Below are 18,203 nucleotides of genomic sequence, written 5' to 3'. Positions count from 1 at the left end.
AATTGTCCCAACTAGATCAAACCAAATGCCACTGATTTCAAATAGCTCAGATTTCCTCCTTTTTCTTCATACCTGATAGTCACAGGGGAAGTTCCCAAAGCTCTTACCTTTTGCGAAGCTAGCCCCTTCTACTTTGCCATATACAATCCAGATTATCTGCTTAGAACTGGATTATATGACAATGTAAAATGATATAATCCAGTTCAAAGCAAATAATGTGGATTTTCTGCTTTGATAATCTGGATTATATGGCAGTGTAAAAGAAGCCTCTATTTACACAGGTGATTAGCAACTGAGACGAGGAGAAGCAGTGTGTATGTATAATTGTTTTACAGAAAATTAATGGAACTGGGCAATATTTCAGAAGAGTCTGGTAATCTGAACTGGAAATACGACATCTTGGAAAATTGCTGGCCTTACATAAGATCCTTCCACCCTTATAAATCACACTTTATGTCAGTGAGTTTTTAAAGTCATACATAAATGGTTACTTAAACCCAATATAGTTACTGAGTGTGTTAAAAAATCTCAATAGATTGTTGGAGAGGGTGTAAAGTTGTAGATTACTTGTTATACATGCGGCTAGAATGCCTTAAGATCTAATATTTCAGGTATAATGGTTTGGTGCAGGTTTCTCTTATCACCAATCAAAAGGTTAAAGGTTAGCCTTAACTCTTGTTACATGAATGTTCTATAAAGAATATAATACTATATTTCTTCGAATCTAAAACACTATCAATTGTAAGACGCACACTAGCTTCAACACCACCAACACCTGTACCTTGTTTAATGTTTATGCTATTTGTGTATGAGATTTATTTTAATTGCTTTGTATTGTATCTGTTATTGCTTATATTGCTTGTATTGTATTGTGGGCTTGGCCGTACCGAGTTCCTTGAGGAGATGGTAGCAGTTTTTATTATTATTATTATTATTATTATTATTAACAGAAAAAAGTTCTTTTTCCTTCTCTTTCTTTTTCTCTGTGTAAACACATCCTGTAATGTAAACAATAAGAGTAGACCAATTCTCGCTTATGATAAATACTAAGCTTAGTGTTGTACGAGTGTCTGTCTGGGACACTCGTACAACATTAAGCTTAGCATTTATCATAAGTGAGGATTGGTCTACTCTTATTGTTTACATTAACAATATGCAGCTGCCAAAGTCTCCATTGCATCAATCTGAACTATGAAACATACATCCTGTAACTTAGGCACAGTTAGGTTACACACATGGAAAAGCAAGGTATGAACAACAGTTTGAACATGTATTGGGTCTCATGGAGTGGTGGCTTGGAAACTTTACTCCTCCTGATGTTTATTTATTTATTTACTTACTGCGCTTATATACCGCAATTCTCAGCCCAAGGGCGACTCATTGCGGTGTTTGAAATATCCATGTCCAGCATTTTGACACATTGCCCAATGTCCATGCGACGTGTTCATAAATCCAAAATATCTGGAGGACCAAAGCATTGGATAAAGCTTAAGAAGCTTTGAAATAGAAAGTATACAAACTAGTTTGTCCTCTTTCTTTGAACCTACCATCTTAATGGTTCTTCCTCTCCATTTCTATTGGTTTGTTTGTTTGTTGTTTTGTATATTGTGCACTATGTTTTTGGTACCTATATAGTTGACACCATAAAAAAAACCCTCTGTCTCTGTAAGGAACATTCTCATAAGCAAATTCAGGGGTAGCCTTGTTGACCATACAGCAAAATGGAATAAAATCCACAAAAGTACTGCGTTATTGACAGCCAAATTGCACAAATGACTTCATGCAAGTTTTCAAAGCTCCACTGGTTTCTTATCGGGCAAAATGTTTTAAAAAATAATGAGAAGAAAAGGAAAGTAATGGTTTTGGAGTCACAGGCCTACATTTTGTATCAAAATTACAGATTTTAAATGCAGACAGAAGCTGCTACCCTCTTGACCACATGAGGTCTATGGCCCCATCTACACTTCCATATAAAATCTAGATTATCTGCTTTGATCTGGATTATATGGCAGTGTAGATTAATATAAATCAGTTCAGATTAGATAATCTGGATTTTATATGTCTGTGTAGATGGGGCCAGAGACCACCAACAGTCCAATTTAAACTTCAGCGTCAGCAGTGAAGAAACTCCTTATGGGATTCAGAGTGCTTTTGTCTTTTGTGAAGCGACAAGTGCTTTTCTTGGGCAGAAAACACTGAATTTTGTGACTTTACAGAAGCATCTGATCTTTTTTGCTTATCTACCTTTTCACAAAGCAGCAGGATGGATTTCAGCAGAAGGATTTCAGCTGTGAATAGCAACATCTGTAGTAACTATTTTACACATAAATTATGGGACATTATGTTGTATAGCGAAGTATATCATTCTTAGTTGTAGCAGGTGTATTTGAAGATCTCAGTATGTTCCTCTTTCTAATTTTCTTTTTTTTTTCAGTGAAAAAAGATCTCATTGTGAATCTGATATTTGTCAGCTGAGCTTCAGTGTGTGATTTCCCCCCAGAAATTATAGATTTTAAATGCAGTATTTTACTGATGAATTACATTACTTTTTTCTTGTGTATTTGGATTCAGCTCCTGTTTCATTCAGGTATACTGGTATCCCTAAGCCTTTGTGGGCCACAGCTGGAGCGAGTGGTGATTGACAGAACCCTGATGGGGAAGCTCATCTCCGACACTATCAGCGATGGTAATTATACCCATGTGCAATTCAGTTGCCTACATTTACAGTGGAACAGGAGGAATAGCATGTCAACAGGCAGACCAATTATTACCACTGGGGACATGGAAACACAACAAGTAATTACATATAATGCCATAGTTACTACCCTCAGGACCAAAACCACTTTAGAAAAAATATTTAACATCAAAGTTTCTTTTCTTAGCAAGTATTGCACTTTTTCTAAATCTCAGTTCCCTGTGAATTCTCCCTCAAAGGTATTAAAGTTAGTGCATCTAGCCACCTCCCTCCCCCTGAGTTGAGTGCTTCAGTCTATACCCACAAGCGTATTAAAAATAAATAATAATGTAGCAGTGATGAATGTCAGATCTCAGTTAATGCTACTGTCTTTCAATGGCAGGAGCCAGCTAAATGCATCCAGCTTAGTATTGTCAGGTATGATGGGAAACAGTGCTTCAAATTCTGAGTAAAAAGGGCTCTTTCCTTGACTTCTTCCTAAAAGCTATTAAATAATGGTGTTAGAATTGAACATAGAATCTTGGTTTAGATCAGGGGTCCTCAAACTTTTTAAACAGAGGGCCAGGTCACAGTCCCTCAAACTGTTGGAGGGCCGGATTATAATTTGAAAAAAAATAAATGAATTCCTATGCACACTGCACATATCTTATTTGTAGTGCAAAAACACTTTAAAACAATACAATAATTAAAATGAACAATTTTAACAAAGATAAACTTATTAGTATTTCAATGGGAAGTGTGGGACTGCTTTTGGCTGATGAGATATTTATTTTATTTACAGCATTTCTACCCCGCTCTTCTCACCCCCGCAGGGGGATTCAGAGCGGCTTACAATGGCAATGATTCGATGCTGCAATAATTACAATTATAAAAGCAGAATAAACTCATACAATACAACACATTAAAACAACATTAGTTATCCAATCATAAAGGCATTTCCATTATAACAACCGTCTCGTCTAATTCACTGTTCAGGTACCGTTATATCCATTTGACAAAAGCCTGGTTCCACAACCATGTCTTCTTCTGAAAGAAAGGAGGGAGGATGCCAATCTAATTTCACTAGGGAGCGAATTCCACAGGCGGGGGGTCACTACCGAGAAGGCCCTGTCCTTCGTCCCCACCAGCCGCATTAGTGAAGCTGGTGGGAGTGTGATTATAATCTGATCTAGATGGATTTGCCCTCCTTTGGATGTTCCAAATTTGCTTCTTATATTTTCTCAGTATATGTATGCTTATGCAGACTTCTGAGGAGGAATTAAAAGGAACTACTTGCACCAAATAGGTTTGAACTTGGTAGGTACAAGTCTCTGCATTATTTTGGAATGGATAACAACACAACCTATGACTTGGTTCAGCTCTACATAACTGAAAGGTTCTTTAGTGTAAGTTATAGTTTTGACTTATCAGTGTTGCTCTTTGGACACATCACCTGAAAATTTAGTTTGGTTTTTAATAATGGCACACTACTTTCAGTTCAAAGAAGGATTGCACAGAGGTCTGAAATTATCAAACTTAGAGTTGTCAAAGTATTACAAAACTTAGCCATCTGCTGAATCAAATAAATTTAAATACATTTATTATCTGAACCCCAGTATAGAAATTAGATACTGAAAGAAAGGTGAGCTGATTTACACTTAGTAAAAAAAGAAAAGAAAAAAAAGGGGGGGGGTATTTAAATTATATTTCAGCTTTATTCCAGCATGGGACCCAAGATGTTTTTATTCAAGTCATTTTTCTTTTCATGGAAAGAAGGAAAGACTATTGTTGCACTCTGGCCTGAATTTGCCTTTGCACCCTGCACCACACAGGAGTCCAGTAGTACTAACTAAATAGTTTATTGATGAAAGCATATATAAAAAAGCAAAAGGCAATATAAAAAGCAATGTCCAAAAAGGAATAGGACAAAGGCTTTTAAAAGGCAATAGTCCAAATGTCAGTGTTCTATTTAAAAGTGAAACATGAAAAAACAGGAATCAAGACATAGACATCAATCCATAACCATAAACACAGAAACTTATTCCAAAACATGAATCCATGAGCATGAGCTCAAGACTTTTCCAAAGGTCTTAGACATAGACTTGAATGTGGAACAAGAACAAAATCCAAAGTGTACATGGTAAGGCAGCATTGTCTGCTCTAAACTTTTCAGTAAACATCACTTTTATTGGGTTGTTGTAGGTTTTTTCGGGCTATATGGCCATGTTCTAAAGGCATTTTCTCCTGACATTTCGCCTGCATCTATGGCAAGCATCCTCAGAGGTAGTGAGGTCTGTTGGAATTAGGAAAAGGGTTTATATATCTGTGGAAAGACCAAGGTGGGACAAAGAACTCTTGTCTTCTGGAGCTAGGTGTGACTGTTTCAACTGATCACCTTGATTAGCATTTAATTGCCTGGCAGTGCCTGGAGCAATCTTTTGTTGAGAGGTAATTAGATGTCCTTGTTTGTTTCCTCTCTGTTGTTGTGCTGTTCTAATTTTAGAGTTTTTTTAATACTGGTAGCCAGATCTTGTTCATTTTCATGGTTTCTTCCTTTCTGTTGAAATTGCCATACATCAAGGGAACCACTGACCGCATAGGGAAGCTGATGAGGAAACACAACATACAAACTATCTACGGACCCACCAAGAAAATCCAACAAATGCTACATTCAGCAAAGGACAAGAGGGATCCTCTCACTTCTGCAGGAGTCTACCGTATTCCATGCAGCTGTGGACAAGTCTACATAGGGACCACCAAACGCAGCATTGCCCAAACACGAATCAAGGAACATGAAAGGCACTGCAGACTACTTCAACCAGAGAAGTCAGCCATAGCAGAGCACCTGATGAACCAACTTGGACACAGCATATTATTTGAGAACACAGAAATGCTGGACCACTCCAACAACCACCATGTCAGACTACACAGAGAAGCCATTGAAATCCACAAGCATGTGGACAATTTCAACAGAAAGGAAGAAACCATGAAAATGAAAAAAAATCTGTAGACTTGTCCACAGCTGCATAGAATACGGTAGACTCCTGCAGAAGTGAGAGGATCCCTCTTGTCCTTTACTGAACGTAGCATTTGTTGGATTTTCTTGGTGGGTCCGTAGATAGTTTGTATGTTGTGTTTCCTCATCAGCTTCCCTATGCGGTCAGTGGTTCCCTTGATGTATGGCAATTTCAACAGAAAGGAAGAAACCATGAAAATGAACAAGATCTGGCTACCAGTATTAAAAAACTCTAAAATTAGAACAGCACAACAACAGAGAGGAAACAAACAAGGACATCTAATCACCTCTCAACAAAAGATTGCTCCAGGCACTGCCAGGCAATCAAATGCTAATCAAGGAGGTCAGTTGAAACATTCACACCTAGCTCCAGCAGACAAGAGTCCTTTGTCTCACCCTGGTCATTCCACAGGTATATAAACCCTTTTTCCTAGTTCCAACAGACCTCACTACCTCTGAGGATGCTTGCCATAGATGCAGGTGAAACGTCAGGAGAAAATGCCTTTAGAACATGGCCATATAGCCCGAAATAACCTACAACAACCCAGTGATTCTGGCCATGAAAGCCTTCGACAATACATCACTTTTATTTTAGGTCCACAAGCCATGAAGTCATGCTTTTGACATCTGATCTGTTTCATGGATTTCTCATGGAGTCTCTCTGACCTCCGTAATCTGAATCTCTCCTTCCTGAGATCAAGTCACATACTGACCTCAGGTGTTTTCCCAGGGGAAATATTTTTTTCCTTCCCGTCCTCATCTTCTGTTGCCAAGGAACAGCCAGGGGAAAGGTCTTCTCTATCTTCCAATGCCCAAGCATCTCCACCTCCTCCCTGCTCTGAAACCATTTTTTTTCTGACCAGACACAAGCCCATCCTCCGAGACAGAATCCTGATCCAAAATCCTTTCAGTTCCCACATTGGAAAGCCCACCATTCCTCACAACCTCTGACTGAACAATTCCCTCGTCTTCAACCTCTGGCTAAACCAGAACAACTACTGTATATCTTTAACATTTCCTTTCTCATTCACTTACCTTATAGTTATACCACAGTCAACATAGCCTTAAAATTCTTTCTCCTTTCAGTCTCAAAAAAATCTTCATTCACATGTGAGATTTTCATAGAACCTAATTTTTAAATTCATTCAGAACACTATGTTGCATATTTTTATCTGTATCTTGAAAAATCTTAATACAAATGTATATAAAAAAAGAACACTGTGTTGCACTGATTCGCTCGCTGTCACACTGAAAGCAGGACTACATATTTTTATTTATTTATTTACTATATTTGTATACTGCTTTTCTCAGTCCCCAGGCGACTCAAAGTGGCTACATTTAATCGGCTTCTTCCTATATCTCAGCATTTATTTTATCATTTTATCATTGCTTTAGATTTCATAGAGAACCAACGTAAAATTCTGGCTGTTTCTTTCTGCCAACTAAAAGGTACAGGTCACTGTATCTTTGTCTCAGGGTGACAAACAGTGAAGGGGCACATTTGGAGTGGACAAATGCCCTCAAGGAAAGAGCTCAAGTGCCATCTTGTTAGCCTTCCCTTCGATCACCCATTCAGTATGAACCAAGCTGCAACATCTTTACATGATAACAGAGAGAAAGATGGAGAAGAGGAGGAATTTTAGAACTATACATAATGTACTGTTTTGCTTTTAGTTGAGTGAAGGGCAGCTCTATGAATGCTGTTAAGTCAAAAGAAATTTATTTTTAAAGCTCTACACAAGTAATGTAAAACAATCCACGCATATTTATATCTAATGGAGGTCAAAATGAGGACAAAGATCTCAAATTCTCTCTCTATAGTTGGCGCAGACTGTGAACAAAATGCCGCAGCAATGTTTTTATTCAGAATTGAATCAGAAATGGGCAAGCAATTGCAGATAATACATAGTAATTTAATAGCTTTCAGAGGGATTCACAGAGTTAGAGTTGGCTATTAGTTCCCACTCTAATGCACAGTTTTGCATGCAGTTCTTTAAGCCTCATCATAGGTTTTGTCCACAAAGGGTATATGTATATTTAAATGAATTATTATCATTATTTTTGAGATATTTGGAGTTCAGTTTATAGAGAGACAAAGATAAGTAGAAACTGCCTGACATAGTCAATAAGGACTTCCCTTCTTAGATGTTCCAGTGTTATAAAAATACAGTGAAACCAAAACATTGATACTTCTTTATTTTAACTGTAATTGGACTTTTGTATGGAGACAATTGTCTGAACACTACAGCTCTGTCCACTGTGATTTAATTGGCTTCTGATATGCTCAGATTCAGAGGTGAAAGAAGATTTTTTTAATATGTCAAGGCCAAAAGTTTCTCTCCTGTTGCTTAATAGCATTAAAAAACCTGACTTCTGAGGCAGCATCTGGCATATCATTGATATCCTCCTTTTTACATTTATGCTTGGCTGCAGCTGAAAACAGCATTTTTGCTTCAACAATGAAGGCAATCGTTGAAGGGAGTTACACTCCAAAATATAAAAGAAATGAAGAAGAAAGGAATATAGGAGGTGAAAGCTATATCATATTACAGCAAGTATTTGGTACATGATAATTTATTCAGTTTTATTTGATATGAGTGCTCTGTAAGCTTTATTTTTCATTACCAGCCAGATCATGACAAGATGAAACACTGATGTCCTTTAGGAAATCACAGGTGCCTGAATGTTATATTTTAAGAAGTAGTATTAAAATATTCTTTTCTTGCTCTTTGAATCAGTGGAGTGCTAGTAATTTGTGTTGTTATTACTAACAGATATTACAATTTTCCCTTTGTTTTTCAGCTGTTCTCACAGATAGTTTCATGATCTTGACATTTTGGGAACAATGCAAACTCTGTTTCATTCAGTTTACTAAGAAGGCAAATTCTCCTGATGTAAACAAAAGGCCTGAAAAACTCTCATCCCTGGAATATAAGGTATAGTCTTCAATTATGTTTACAAATATTATAATTGTGTACACCTATAGTGTAATTACTTACCACTTAGTGCAACTTATTTTAAAAAGCAATATAACTGATTTTAAAGTTGTTTCTGAGTCTACACTGCCATATAGTCCAGTTCAAAACAGATAATCTGGATTTTATTTGTCAATGTAGATGGGGCCTGAGACTGGATCTACACTGCCATGTAAAATCCAGATTATCTGCTTTGAACTGGATTATATGGCAGTGTAGCCAAGACTGTAGCCAAGAAATCAGAAGACATTTACTTCTTGGGAGGAGAGCAATGACTAATCTCGATAAAATAATTAAGAGTAGAGACATCACACTGGCATTGAAGGTCTGCATAGTTAAAGCAATGGTACTCCCTGTAGGTTACTATGTAGGTTACTATGGAGGTGAGAGCTGGACCATAAGGAAGACTGAGCGAAGAAAGATAGATGCTTTTGAACTGTGGTGTTGGAGGAAAATTCTGAGAGTGCCTTGGACCGTGAGAAGATCCAACTAGTCCAAGAAATAATGCCCAACTGTTCACTGGATGGAAGGACATTAGAGGCAAAGATGAAGTTCTTTGGCCACATAATGAGAAGACAGAAAAGGTTGGAGAAGATAATGATACTGTGGAAAATGGAAGGAAAAAGGAAGAGGGGCTGACCAAAGGCAAGATGGATGGATTTTATCCTTGAAGTGACTGACTTGACCTTGAAGGAGCTGGGAGTGGTGACAGGGAGTTCTGACGTGGGCTGGTCCATGAGGTCATGAAGAGTTGGAAGCAACTGAACAAATAAACAACAACAAGACTCATATAATCCAGTTCAAATCAGAACATGTGGATTATTTGCTTTGATTATCTGGATTATATGGCAGTGTAGATCCATCCTGAGAAAGTTTGAAAATTCTTCCCTTTTAAAAGGAAGAAAAATAGTTTTGAAACCATTATATACACTTTTAAATGGCTGCCAGCAATAAAGTACCATATATTCTGGCGTATAAGACTACTTTTTAACCCAAGAAAATCTTCAGTGGTCGTCTTATACACAGGAGTCATTTTATACGCGGGAGTAGTCTTATACCCTGGAATCGTCTTATATGCGGGAGTAGTCTTATAGAGCGGGTGCTGACACTTCCAATCCGGATTGGAGAATCTGTGATTGCTGCATATGGTGGGGGAGCTCAAAAATGGCAGTGGCAGCGTCCCTGCTGTATGCAGCGACTGTATGATAACATTAAGGGCGATGCTGTACAAGTACAGTAGAAGAAAATCCATTCATCAGGACTTAATGCGGTCCCGATGGTGAGGTGAAGGGGTGCCTCATCAGGAAGGTGTAAGTGAAGGGCGGAGCAAGCTGCAGGCGTCCGTGACGCCCGGGGTATGGAAAAAAGAGAAGAGTGGCTCTGGGCCCAGAAAAACACACCTCTTTTACCTGTCTGGCCCGCCCTTGTATCCTATTACTGTACCTCCTCCTCTGCTTCTCAGATCTCGCTCCTGAAGACTGCAGTGATGCGGTGAGGTGCGCATGTGCGAGATCTGAGAGGCAGAGAAAGAGGTATAATAGGAAAATTACCATATTGAAATCAAATCTGATGCTTTAATTTTTTTTTATTTGGTGTGTGTTGGAAGAGGGGTAGTCTTATACGGCGAGTATATCCCACACTATATTTTAACTGGAAAAGTTGGGGGTTGTCTTATACGCCCAGTCGCCCTATATGCCGGAATATACGGTATGTTTTGGCTGGATTAAGGGTTTAGTTAAAACATTAAGCCAAGTCTATATTTTCCCTTGTGTATGCAGAAGCGATATCATGTTGTAACAGCCTGCAGGAGTAGTACAGAATGATCCTGATATTTGCATAAGAGAATACTTATGAGAGTCTGGCAAGTGTCTTACTTTTTCCCAATGCTATATTGATACATGGGTTTACTTGTAGAATGTGCCAAAATGATTTACTAGGTCGGGTTTTTATCTTACCACCTGATTTTCATTTTATTTTGTTGTTTAATGGGCTGTGTATCTTTAAGGCTGCTTCTTTTGTTAGACATTTTGCCAGGTTGCATCATAACTTGTTTGTTGGAATGCTCTCTGCTAGGATGGACATCTAATACATTTTCCAGGCTGTTTCAGTTCAAGGCCCCTTTTCAGTACCGACTTGTGTTTGCAAGATTGATCCAACCTCTGTAACATGGATTTGAGACAGTTCACTGTTCACGAGGAACTGAGCTGATATGTTGTTTACTTCAAAATGATGCACACTTGTGCCTTCCTGGGTATTTGTTAAGCTTAGGTTTTGCAAACCACGATCCTGATCTATAGACATCTCGCCTAACCACAAAGCTTCATTAGGATCACGTTTATTATGCTAATTTATTTTCAAAATTTGTGATTCATGTGGCTGTTAGCCATGTTTGTGGGTCCTTATGTATCTCCTCACACATAGGGGAGCAGTATAAGATTATTAATGTCATCCTTAAAAAAGAGAGGAACAAAATCACAGCCCATTATGAGCAAAAGAATCAAAGGATAATCTCTAACACAATTCAAAGACTGTTTTGGTAATATCTCGGGATTGTGAAACGTTTATGTCTTAATATTTGTAACTGAACATTACTGCAGTTTTATTATTTCTTACTGACTGACTGCAGTGCTTATTCATATGTGTGTTTAACTGGCCTTATTTACTGTCCGTTCTAAGAATATGTTACAGAACAATGGATGAATATTTTTTTAAAGAATCTTATTTTTATTAGGACCATATAAAATCACAAAACAAAGAAGCTAGTTTTTGGATTTTCGAAAACCTATTGGAAAATGAAGTTGCTAATAGAGGGCATTTTTCATACTTTGCACTTGGTTATTAATTGGAAGCTACAGTCAAGACCCAGTCCCTTTCTACACTGCCAGGTTTTTATTTTTATTTATTTTATTTTTTTTAATATCAGGAGTGACTTGAGAAACTGCAAGTCGCTTCTAGTGTGAGAGAATTGGCCGTCTGCAAGGACGTTGCCCAGGGGGACCCGGTTATTTTGATGTTTTACCATCCTTGTGGGAGACTTTTCTCATGTCCCCGCATGGGGAGCTGGAGTTGACAGAGGGAGTTCATTTGCACTCTCCCAGGATTCAAACGTCTGACCTGTCAGTCTTCCGTCCTGCCGGCATGAGGGTTTAACCCATTGTGCCACCAAAAATCCAGATTATCTGTTTTGACCCGGATTATATGGCAGTGTAAGCTCAGATAATACAGTTCAAAGAAGATAATGTGGATGTCTGCTTTTCAATCTGGATTATATGTCAGTGTAGAGGTGACCTCAGGCTTGGTAGAGTGTTTGTCAAGGAACTAGACAAGATTTTGAAGTGTAAAGATATATTAATGAATATTAAAGTTAGGATTGTCCATGCCATTGTATTTCCCATTTCTATGTATGTTTGAAAAATCTGATAGGAACAAAAGCAATTCCTTTGAATTGTAGCACTGGATAACAGCTCTGCAGTGACTGTGGATTGTTAAAAAGATAAATAAATGGGGTCTAGAGCAAATCAAGCCAAACTCTCTCAAGAATCCAAGATGATTAAACTAAGACTGTTGTACTATTGGCATATTGTGAGAAAATATGATTCCCTAGGAAAGGCAATGCTTGGTATGGTAGAAGGCATTGGGAAAAGGGGAAGACCAGATTACAGTTATGGCCCTTCCACACAACTATATAACCCAGAATATCAAGGCAGAAAATCTCACAATATCTGCTTTGAACTGGGATTGAGTCCACACTGCCATATATTTCAGTTCAAAGCAGATAATAGGGATTTTATTCAGCTGTGTGAAAGTGGCCTTAGAGTCAGTCAAGGAGGTCATGGATTTGACCGAGCAAAGCTGTTAACAGAATGACCTGGAGGTCTCTTATTCATAGGTTTGCCATAAACCAAAATTAATTTGACTGTGATTAATAACAAATAGAAGTGAAAGCCTGATCTGCAATAAGTCACAGATTTAAAATGGTAATTTTAGGAGATTCTTTGTAGTTTAATTACACTGCCATATAATCCAGGTTATCAAAGCAGATAATCCACATTATCTGCTTTGAACTGGATTATATGAGTCTACACTGCCATGTAATCCAGTTCAAAGCAGATAATCTGGATGTTATATGGCTGTGTAGAAGGGCCTAGTTAGGCTTCATGTTAAGTGCACATAATCACAGGTTGAACAAAGGAAGAATGGACATGAAATGTATATCTTTCTGATTTTTCTGAAAGAAATTGTAGAAGTTACATCAATCTCTCCTATTTTTTAATTAATAAGGACCTTAGACTACACTATGGATTTCTTTTGATCCTAAAATAAATTACTATTATCTAAGAAAGTTCCCCACCCACATCCTCTTTTCTAGATCAACCTGTAAATAAAGTACAATAATAATGGGTTGTTGTAGGCTATATGGTCATGTTCCGGAGGCAATTTTTCTCCTGACGTTTCGCCTGCAACTATGGCAAGCATCCTCAGAGGTAGTGAGTAGTGAGACCTCACTACCTCTGAGGATGCTTGCCATAGATGCAGGCGAAACGTCAGGAGAAAAATTGCCTCCAGAACATGGCCATATAGCCCGGAAAAACCTACAACAACCCAGTGATTCCAGCCATGAAAGCCTTCGACAATATAGTAATAATATACTTTATTTACATTCCGTCCTATCTCCCTTAGGGGACTCAGGGCGGATTACAGAACACATATACGGTATTCAATGCTATGATACAATTAACAAAGATAGATGACTAAATAAATAATTCCAACTATTTATTTATCGTGTCATCCGCAACCAGAACATTGTATTACATTTCTAACAGAACAAATAATTCCAACTGTGACAAAAGGAAATCAGTATCCATGTACTCACTGAAGAAACAGTGAGGACAGGAAAATGAGTGATCAATGTGACAATGATAAAACTATGTGATTTCACTCTGTGAGCTGAGCTATGCCCACGTATCACTAAAGTCAATGTATCATTTTAAGTGACATCACCAATATCTGGTATTTTCCTTGGGATCACCAGCTTACTCAGTGGTGCTCAAGTGTTTCAAAAAGTAGAAGAATACCTTTTCTTCCCCATCCTCAATCTTTCCTCAGAGTATTACAAACGTGAGCTTGGATTTTTTTTTCTAATTTCTTCATAGATTGCAATGCTTAACAGTATTCATGTATATGAATGTATCTTAGAAAAATAATTTATCCAAAACGAAAACCATGCACTTTTAATGGTGTCTTGTAAAAGCAACATTGGCCATAGCACACAGTCTTGTCAGTATTTCTTTAAGTTCCTCCTGAGTCACCTATTCAGCTTTTCTGCTACCAAAGTGGACATCTCTCCTGATCTTGAGCACCCCCATTTTCTTCCTCCTTTGAAAGGAAAACACCTGGAAATACAGTTGTCTTTGCCTTGCCTTGCCTGACACCATAGCTGTTTCTGAATCCTGCAATTATAGCCCCACTCCTGCTAAAACCACCCATCAAAGCATAAAAATAGTTGCTTCGAGTTATCTTATAGTTTCCAACTGAAAGCTTGGTGGACTCATTTTTTGGGTACCAATTTTTCTAATATTGTGGGTATATTAACTGATGAGATAGTTCTGCTGGCAGGAGACTAGTACTGATCTTTCCCAGCTTGATAAACATCCCTATTAACCTTTCAGAGAAATATATTAATACATACAATACATAAAACAGAATTCATACAAAGTAGGAAATCGCTTACAATTCTCTACTTGTTTCCTCAAATATTGCCGAATCAAAGTAACCTGATAGTCTTAATTTAAATACAGGCAGTCCCCAAGTTATGAACAAGATAGGTTCTGTAGGTTTGTTCTTAAGGTGAATTTGTTTGTAAGTTGGAACAGGTATATTTTTGAAGTGTAACTCCAGCCAGATAGATAGATAGATAGATAGATAGATAGATAGATAGATAGATGTAAGTTGGATGTTTGTAACTCCAGAATTGCTTGTATATTAAAATATTTTCATATGTTTAAAGGTTGAAAAAATAAGTAAATAACCCATCTAATTTTTAAAATTGTATTTATTTATCTTTTATAATAAGCAGTCTGGCATCTCCTCACACGAGGGGCAGAGCATATTGCCTGCATGCTGCAACCTAGCATATATAGTATGAAAGAAATCATGGCCTGGGTTGTTGTAGGTTTTTTTGGGCTGTATGGCCATGTTCTAGAAACATTCTCTCCTGACGTTTCACCTACATCTATGGCAAGCATCCTCACAACCTCTGAGTCCCTTTGGGGAGATAGAGCAGTATATAAATAAAGTTTTATTGTTGTTGTTGTTGTTGTTGCCATAGATGCAGGTGAAACATCAGGAGAGAATGCTTCTAAAACATGGCCATATAGCCTGAAAAACCTACAACAACCCAGTGATTCCAGCCATGACTTACTCCCAAAATTTACTCTTTATTATTAAGTAATGGTATCCGATCCATTCTGTCCAAATAAAGGATTTGCAATAAAAAAGTAGTCGTGTATACCTTAATATGAAGAAGAAGACACCATTAAGATCATTTAAAAAACATCAAAACAATTTGGGCAGAAATAGAAATAAACTGGGCAGTTCTCGCCCTCCCTCCTTCTTCCTTTCATTATTGTTTATTCTTTTACTGAATTAATGTACTACCTCCCCCCTCTGCTCACAAAGATTACAGGCTAGTTTACATAAAAATGTAAATAAAACATATTTTTATCATTAAAACATTATGTTGAAACTATATTAATTGTTTCATAGTAATTTCTGAAGCTGATATATCTTATCAGGGAAATAGCAAATTTAATGGTGCAATTTAAAGTTCATTTTGGAGGGGTATTACAAAAACAGAGACACACGCATCCAAATTACTGTAAAAAAAATTGAAGATCAAAGAACTAATTGTTAAATACAATCCACGAGGAGTACTACCTGTTATGTTAAATAGTGTTTTTGACAGTGAACAGCATCAGTCATTTTTGGGTGTCAGGGCATTTTTCATATTTAAATAAAATAAGCACCCTAATTATTTCTAAACATGTTAATATGTGATAGCTTTTATTCTTCTAAATAAATTTCCTAGAAGGTTAAAACTCTTATTCGAAAATCATTGCTCATTTCACAAGTTTTTCCTTTCTGTGCTATTTAATCCATTTCAATTTACCAACCGGAGGAGAGAGTGTAAGGAGTTAATGTTTACTGTGAGAGAACAACAGTGGTAATTACTTTGATTCCAGTTCCTTTTGATGTGTATTCAGGGGATGAAGAGGTCAATAATATTATGACCATGCAAATAGAAAGGGGTTCTCTGTGGCCATAAAACAGCCAAGGATTATTAAAGCATTAACCTTGATTTTTAATGGGCCTTGGTTGAGTGGTGAGATCACAATTTGGATGAGCCTGATTATTTACTAAATACAATACATAAATGCAGCAGGTTCTTAACACTCATTGCACTCTGGCATTATCGCATTACTGCCATCCTTTGTTGCCTTGCAGACAGGAATATGAAAGCAATCTGTCATGTAGTGAGACTGGCTCCAGAAGCATTTCTCTGATAAGAAGACCCCCTGCCCTTTGCTAGTGTCTGGTCCAGTAGGCTTAGCCAAGCGCTTAATCCCCAGAAAGTGGTTCGATTATTGCTGACCAGCAATAGCAAGATAGGTTTTTTTCTTACCCCCCTAGCTATCAACCTTCCATTAATTCCTTAAGCAGAAATGTGGTGCAATCTATATTTCCTTGGCATGTGTCACACAGATGGTGTACTGCTCATGTTTTCAAATAACCATGCTCCAAAATAAGATAGTTTGAATAATAAATTCCACAAATCCTTTTGGAGGAATAGAAGCACACAATTCTCAAGAGCCCCGCAAACTTTACGCATGGTGCTGTCGCTCATCCATATTACTTGGTGAAAAACATATCCTCCCTTACAGTAGTCGGCGTTCTTAATCCAGAAGAAAAAATATACATTCTGTTCAAACATTGTAAGCGACCTTTTAATGTTTAATACTGTATCTGGAAAGAGTAGCCTTAGCCTTTGGTCAGCATTGCAGAACCTAAAATATGAGTAGCCGTAAATCCTTACGTGTAGGTCGATGCTTTCAAGTAACCATGACTGTACATTTTTGTATTGATTGAAACCACAGCAATAAATTCTTCTTTAATTTGAGTGACCCCTGTTCCTACATAAAACTCAGAGCATAGGTGTGCCTGTTCAAAAAGAGAATAGTATAGTATTTATAAGTACAAATAACAGCCAGTGGCTGAAAACACCTATGAAGCATGTTTCATATTTATAAACCTAACTAGCCATCCCCTGCCACGCGTTACTGTGGCCCAGTCCGCTGATCTGGAAAACAAAGTAATGAGAAAATGTTGGTTTCTAATATATGTAATTTCTTTATGCTTGTGGGTAAACAGTATTTCTGTTGTTTCTTTGTCATTGTTATAATAATAATAATAATAATAATAATAATAATAATAATAACAACAACACTTTATTTGTACCCTGCTACCATCTCCCCAAGGGACTTGGTTCGGCTTACATGAGGCTGAGCCCAAATACAACAATACAAGCAATAATAACAACAATACAAGCAATTCAAATAAAAACATAAACAATAAAAATGTAACAATTAACAATAAGACAACACACAATTAAAACTGTGGGTAGGCCAAATGTAAAGTTAAAATTGGAAGTAATGCCAGGGCATGGGCGAAAAGGTGAAAGTGGCATTTGTGGAAAACATACAAGCAGACCTAAATGTAAAGTGCTTTGGAGGACAAAGTGCTACGTTGATGTGGAGATTGTCTGGTTTGTCTACTCCTGAACATGCATCATATAGTTGTCCTTCTTTAGGGGTCCCTTTAAAATCTATGATCTGTGTGTGTGTGAATCATATCTATCTATCTATCTATCTATCTATCTATCTATCTATCTATATCAATGGCTGGATGATTCTTTGTCAGGAGGGCTTTGATTATGTTCTTTTGCCCTGGTGAAGGGAGTTGGATGGCCTTAAGTATTTTCTGTTGGTCAGGGGGGTTCTGTGTGGGAAGTCTGCCCCAATTATATTGTTCGTGGGGTTCAGCATGCTCTTTGATTGTAGGTGAACTATAAAGCCCAGTAACTACAATTCCCAAATGTCAAGGTCTATTTTCCCCAAACTCCATCTGTGTTCATATTTGGGCATATGGAATATTCATGCCAAGTTTGGTCCAGATCCATAATTGTTTGAGTCCACACTGCTCTCTGGATGTAGGTGAACTACAACTCCCAAACTCAAGGTCAATGCCCACCAAACCCTTCTAGTGTTTTCTGTTGGTCATGGGAGTCTTATTTGCCAAGATTGGTTCAATTCCGTCATTGGTGTTCAAAATGCTCTTTGATTGTAGGTGAACTATAAATCCCAGCAACTACAACTCCCAAATAACAAAATCATTTTTTTTTTTGAGTGAAGAACATACATTGGGTTGTTAGGTGTATGCTGTCCAAATTTGGTGTCAATTGGTCCAGTGGTTTTTGAGTTCT

At 37.5% G+C, this 18,203-nt stretch overlaps 1 protein-coding gene across 1 annotated transcript in view; it reads left to right on the top strand.

The window, feature by feature from the left end:
- Positions 1–18,203, top strand: part of WDPCP (WD repeat containing planar cell polarity effector) — a 211,201-nt gene that overhangs the window by 58,972 nt on the left and 134,026 nt on the right. Inside the window, exons 7-8 of the mRNA XM_060784552.2 lie at positions 2,572–2,686; positions 8,493–8,626. Coding sequence (XP_060640535.2) covers positions 2,572–2,686; positions 8,493–8,626 — 249 coding nt within the window. The remainder of the gene's footprint in view (positions 1–2,571; positions 2,687–8,492; positions 8,627–18,203) is intronic.

The sequence above is a fragment of the Anolis sagrei genome, chromosome 1, assembly GCF_037176765.1.
Source record: "Anolis sagrei isolate rAnoSag1 chromosome 1, rAnoSag1.mat, whole genome shotgun sequence".
NCBI classification, from domain to species: domain Eukaryota; kingdom Metazoa; phylum Chordata; class Lepidosauria; order Squamata; family Dactyloidae; genus Anolis; species Anolis sagrei.
The sequence above is the reverse complement of the archived record's forward strand: the minus strand, read 5'-3'. Positions and strand labels throughout refer to the sequence as shown.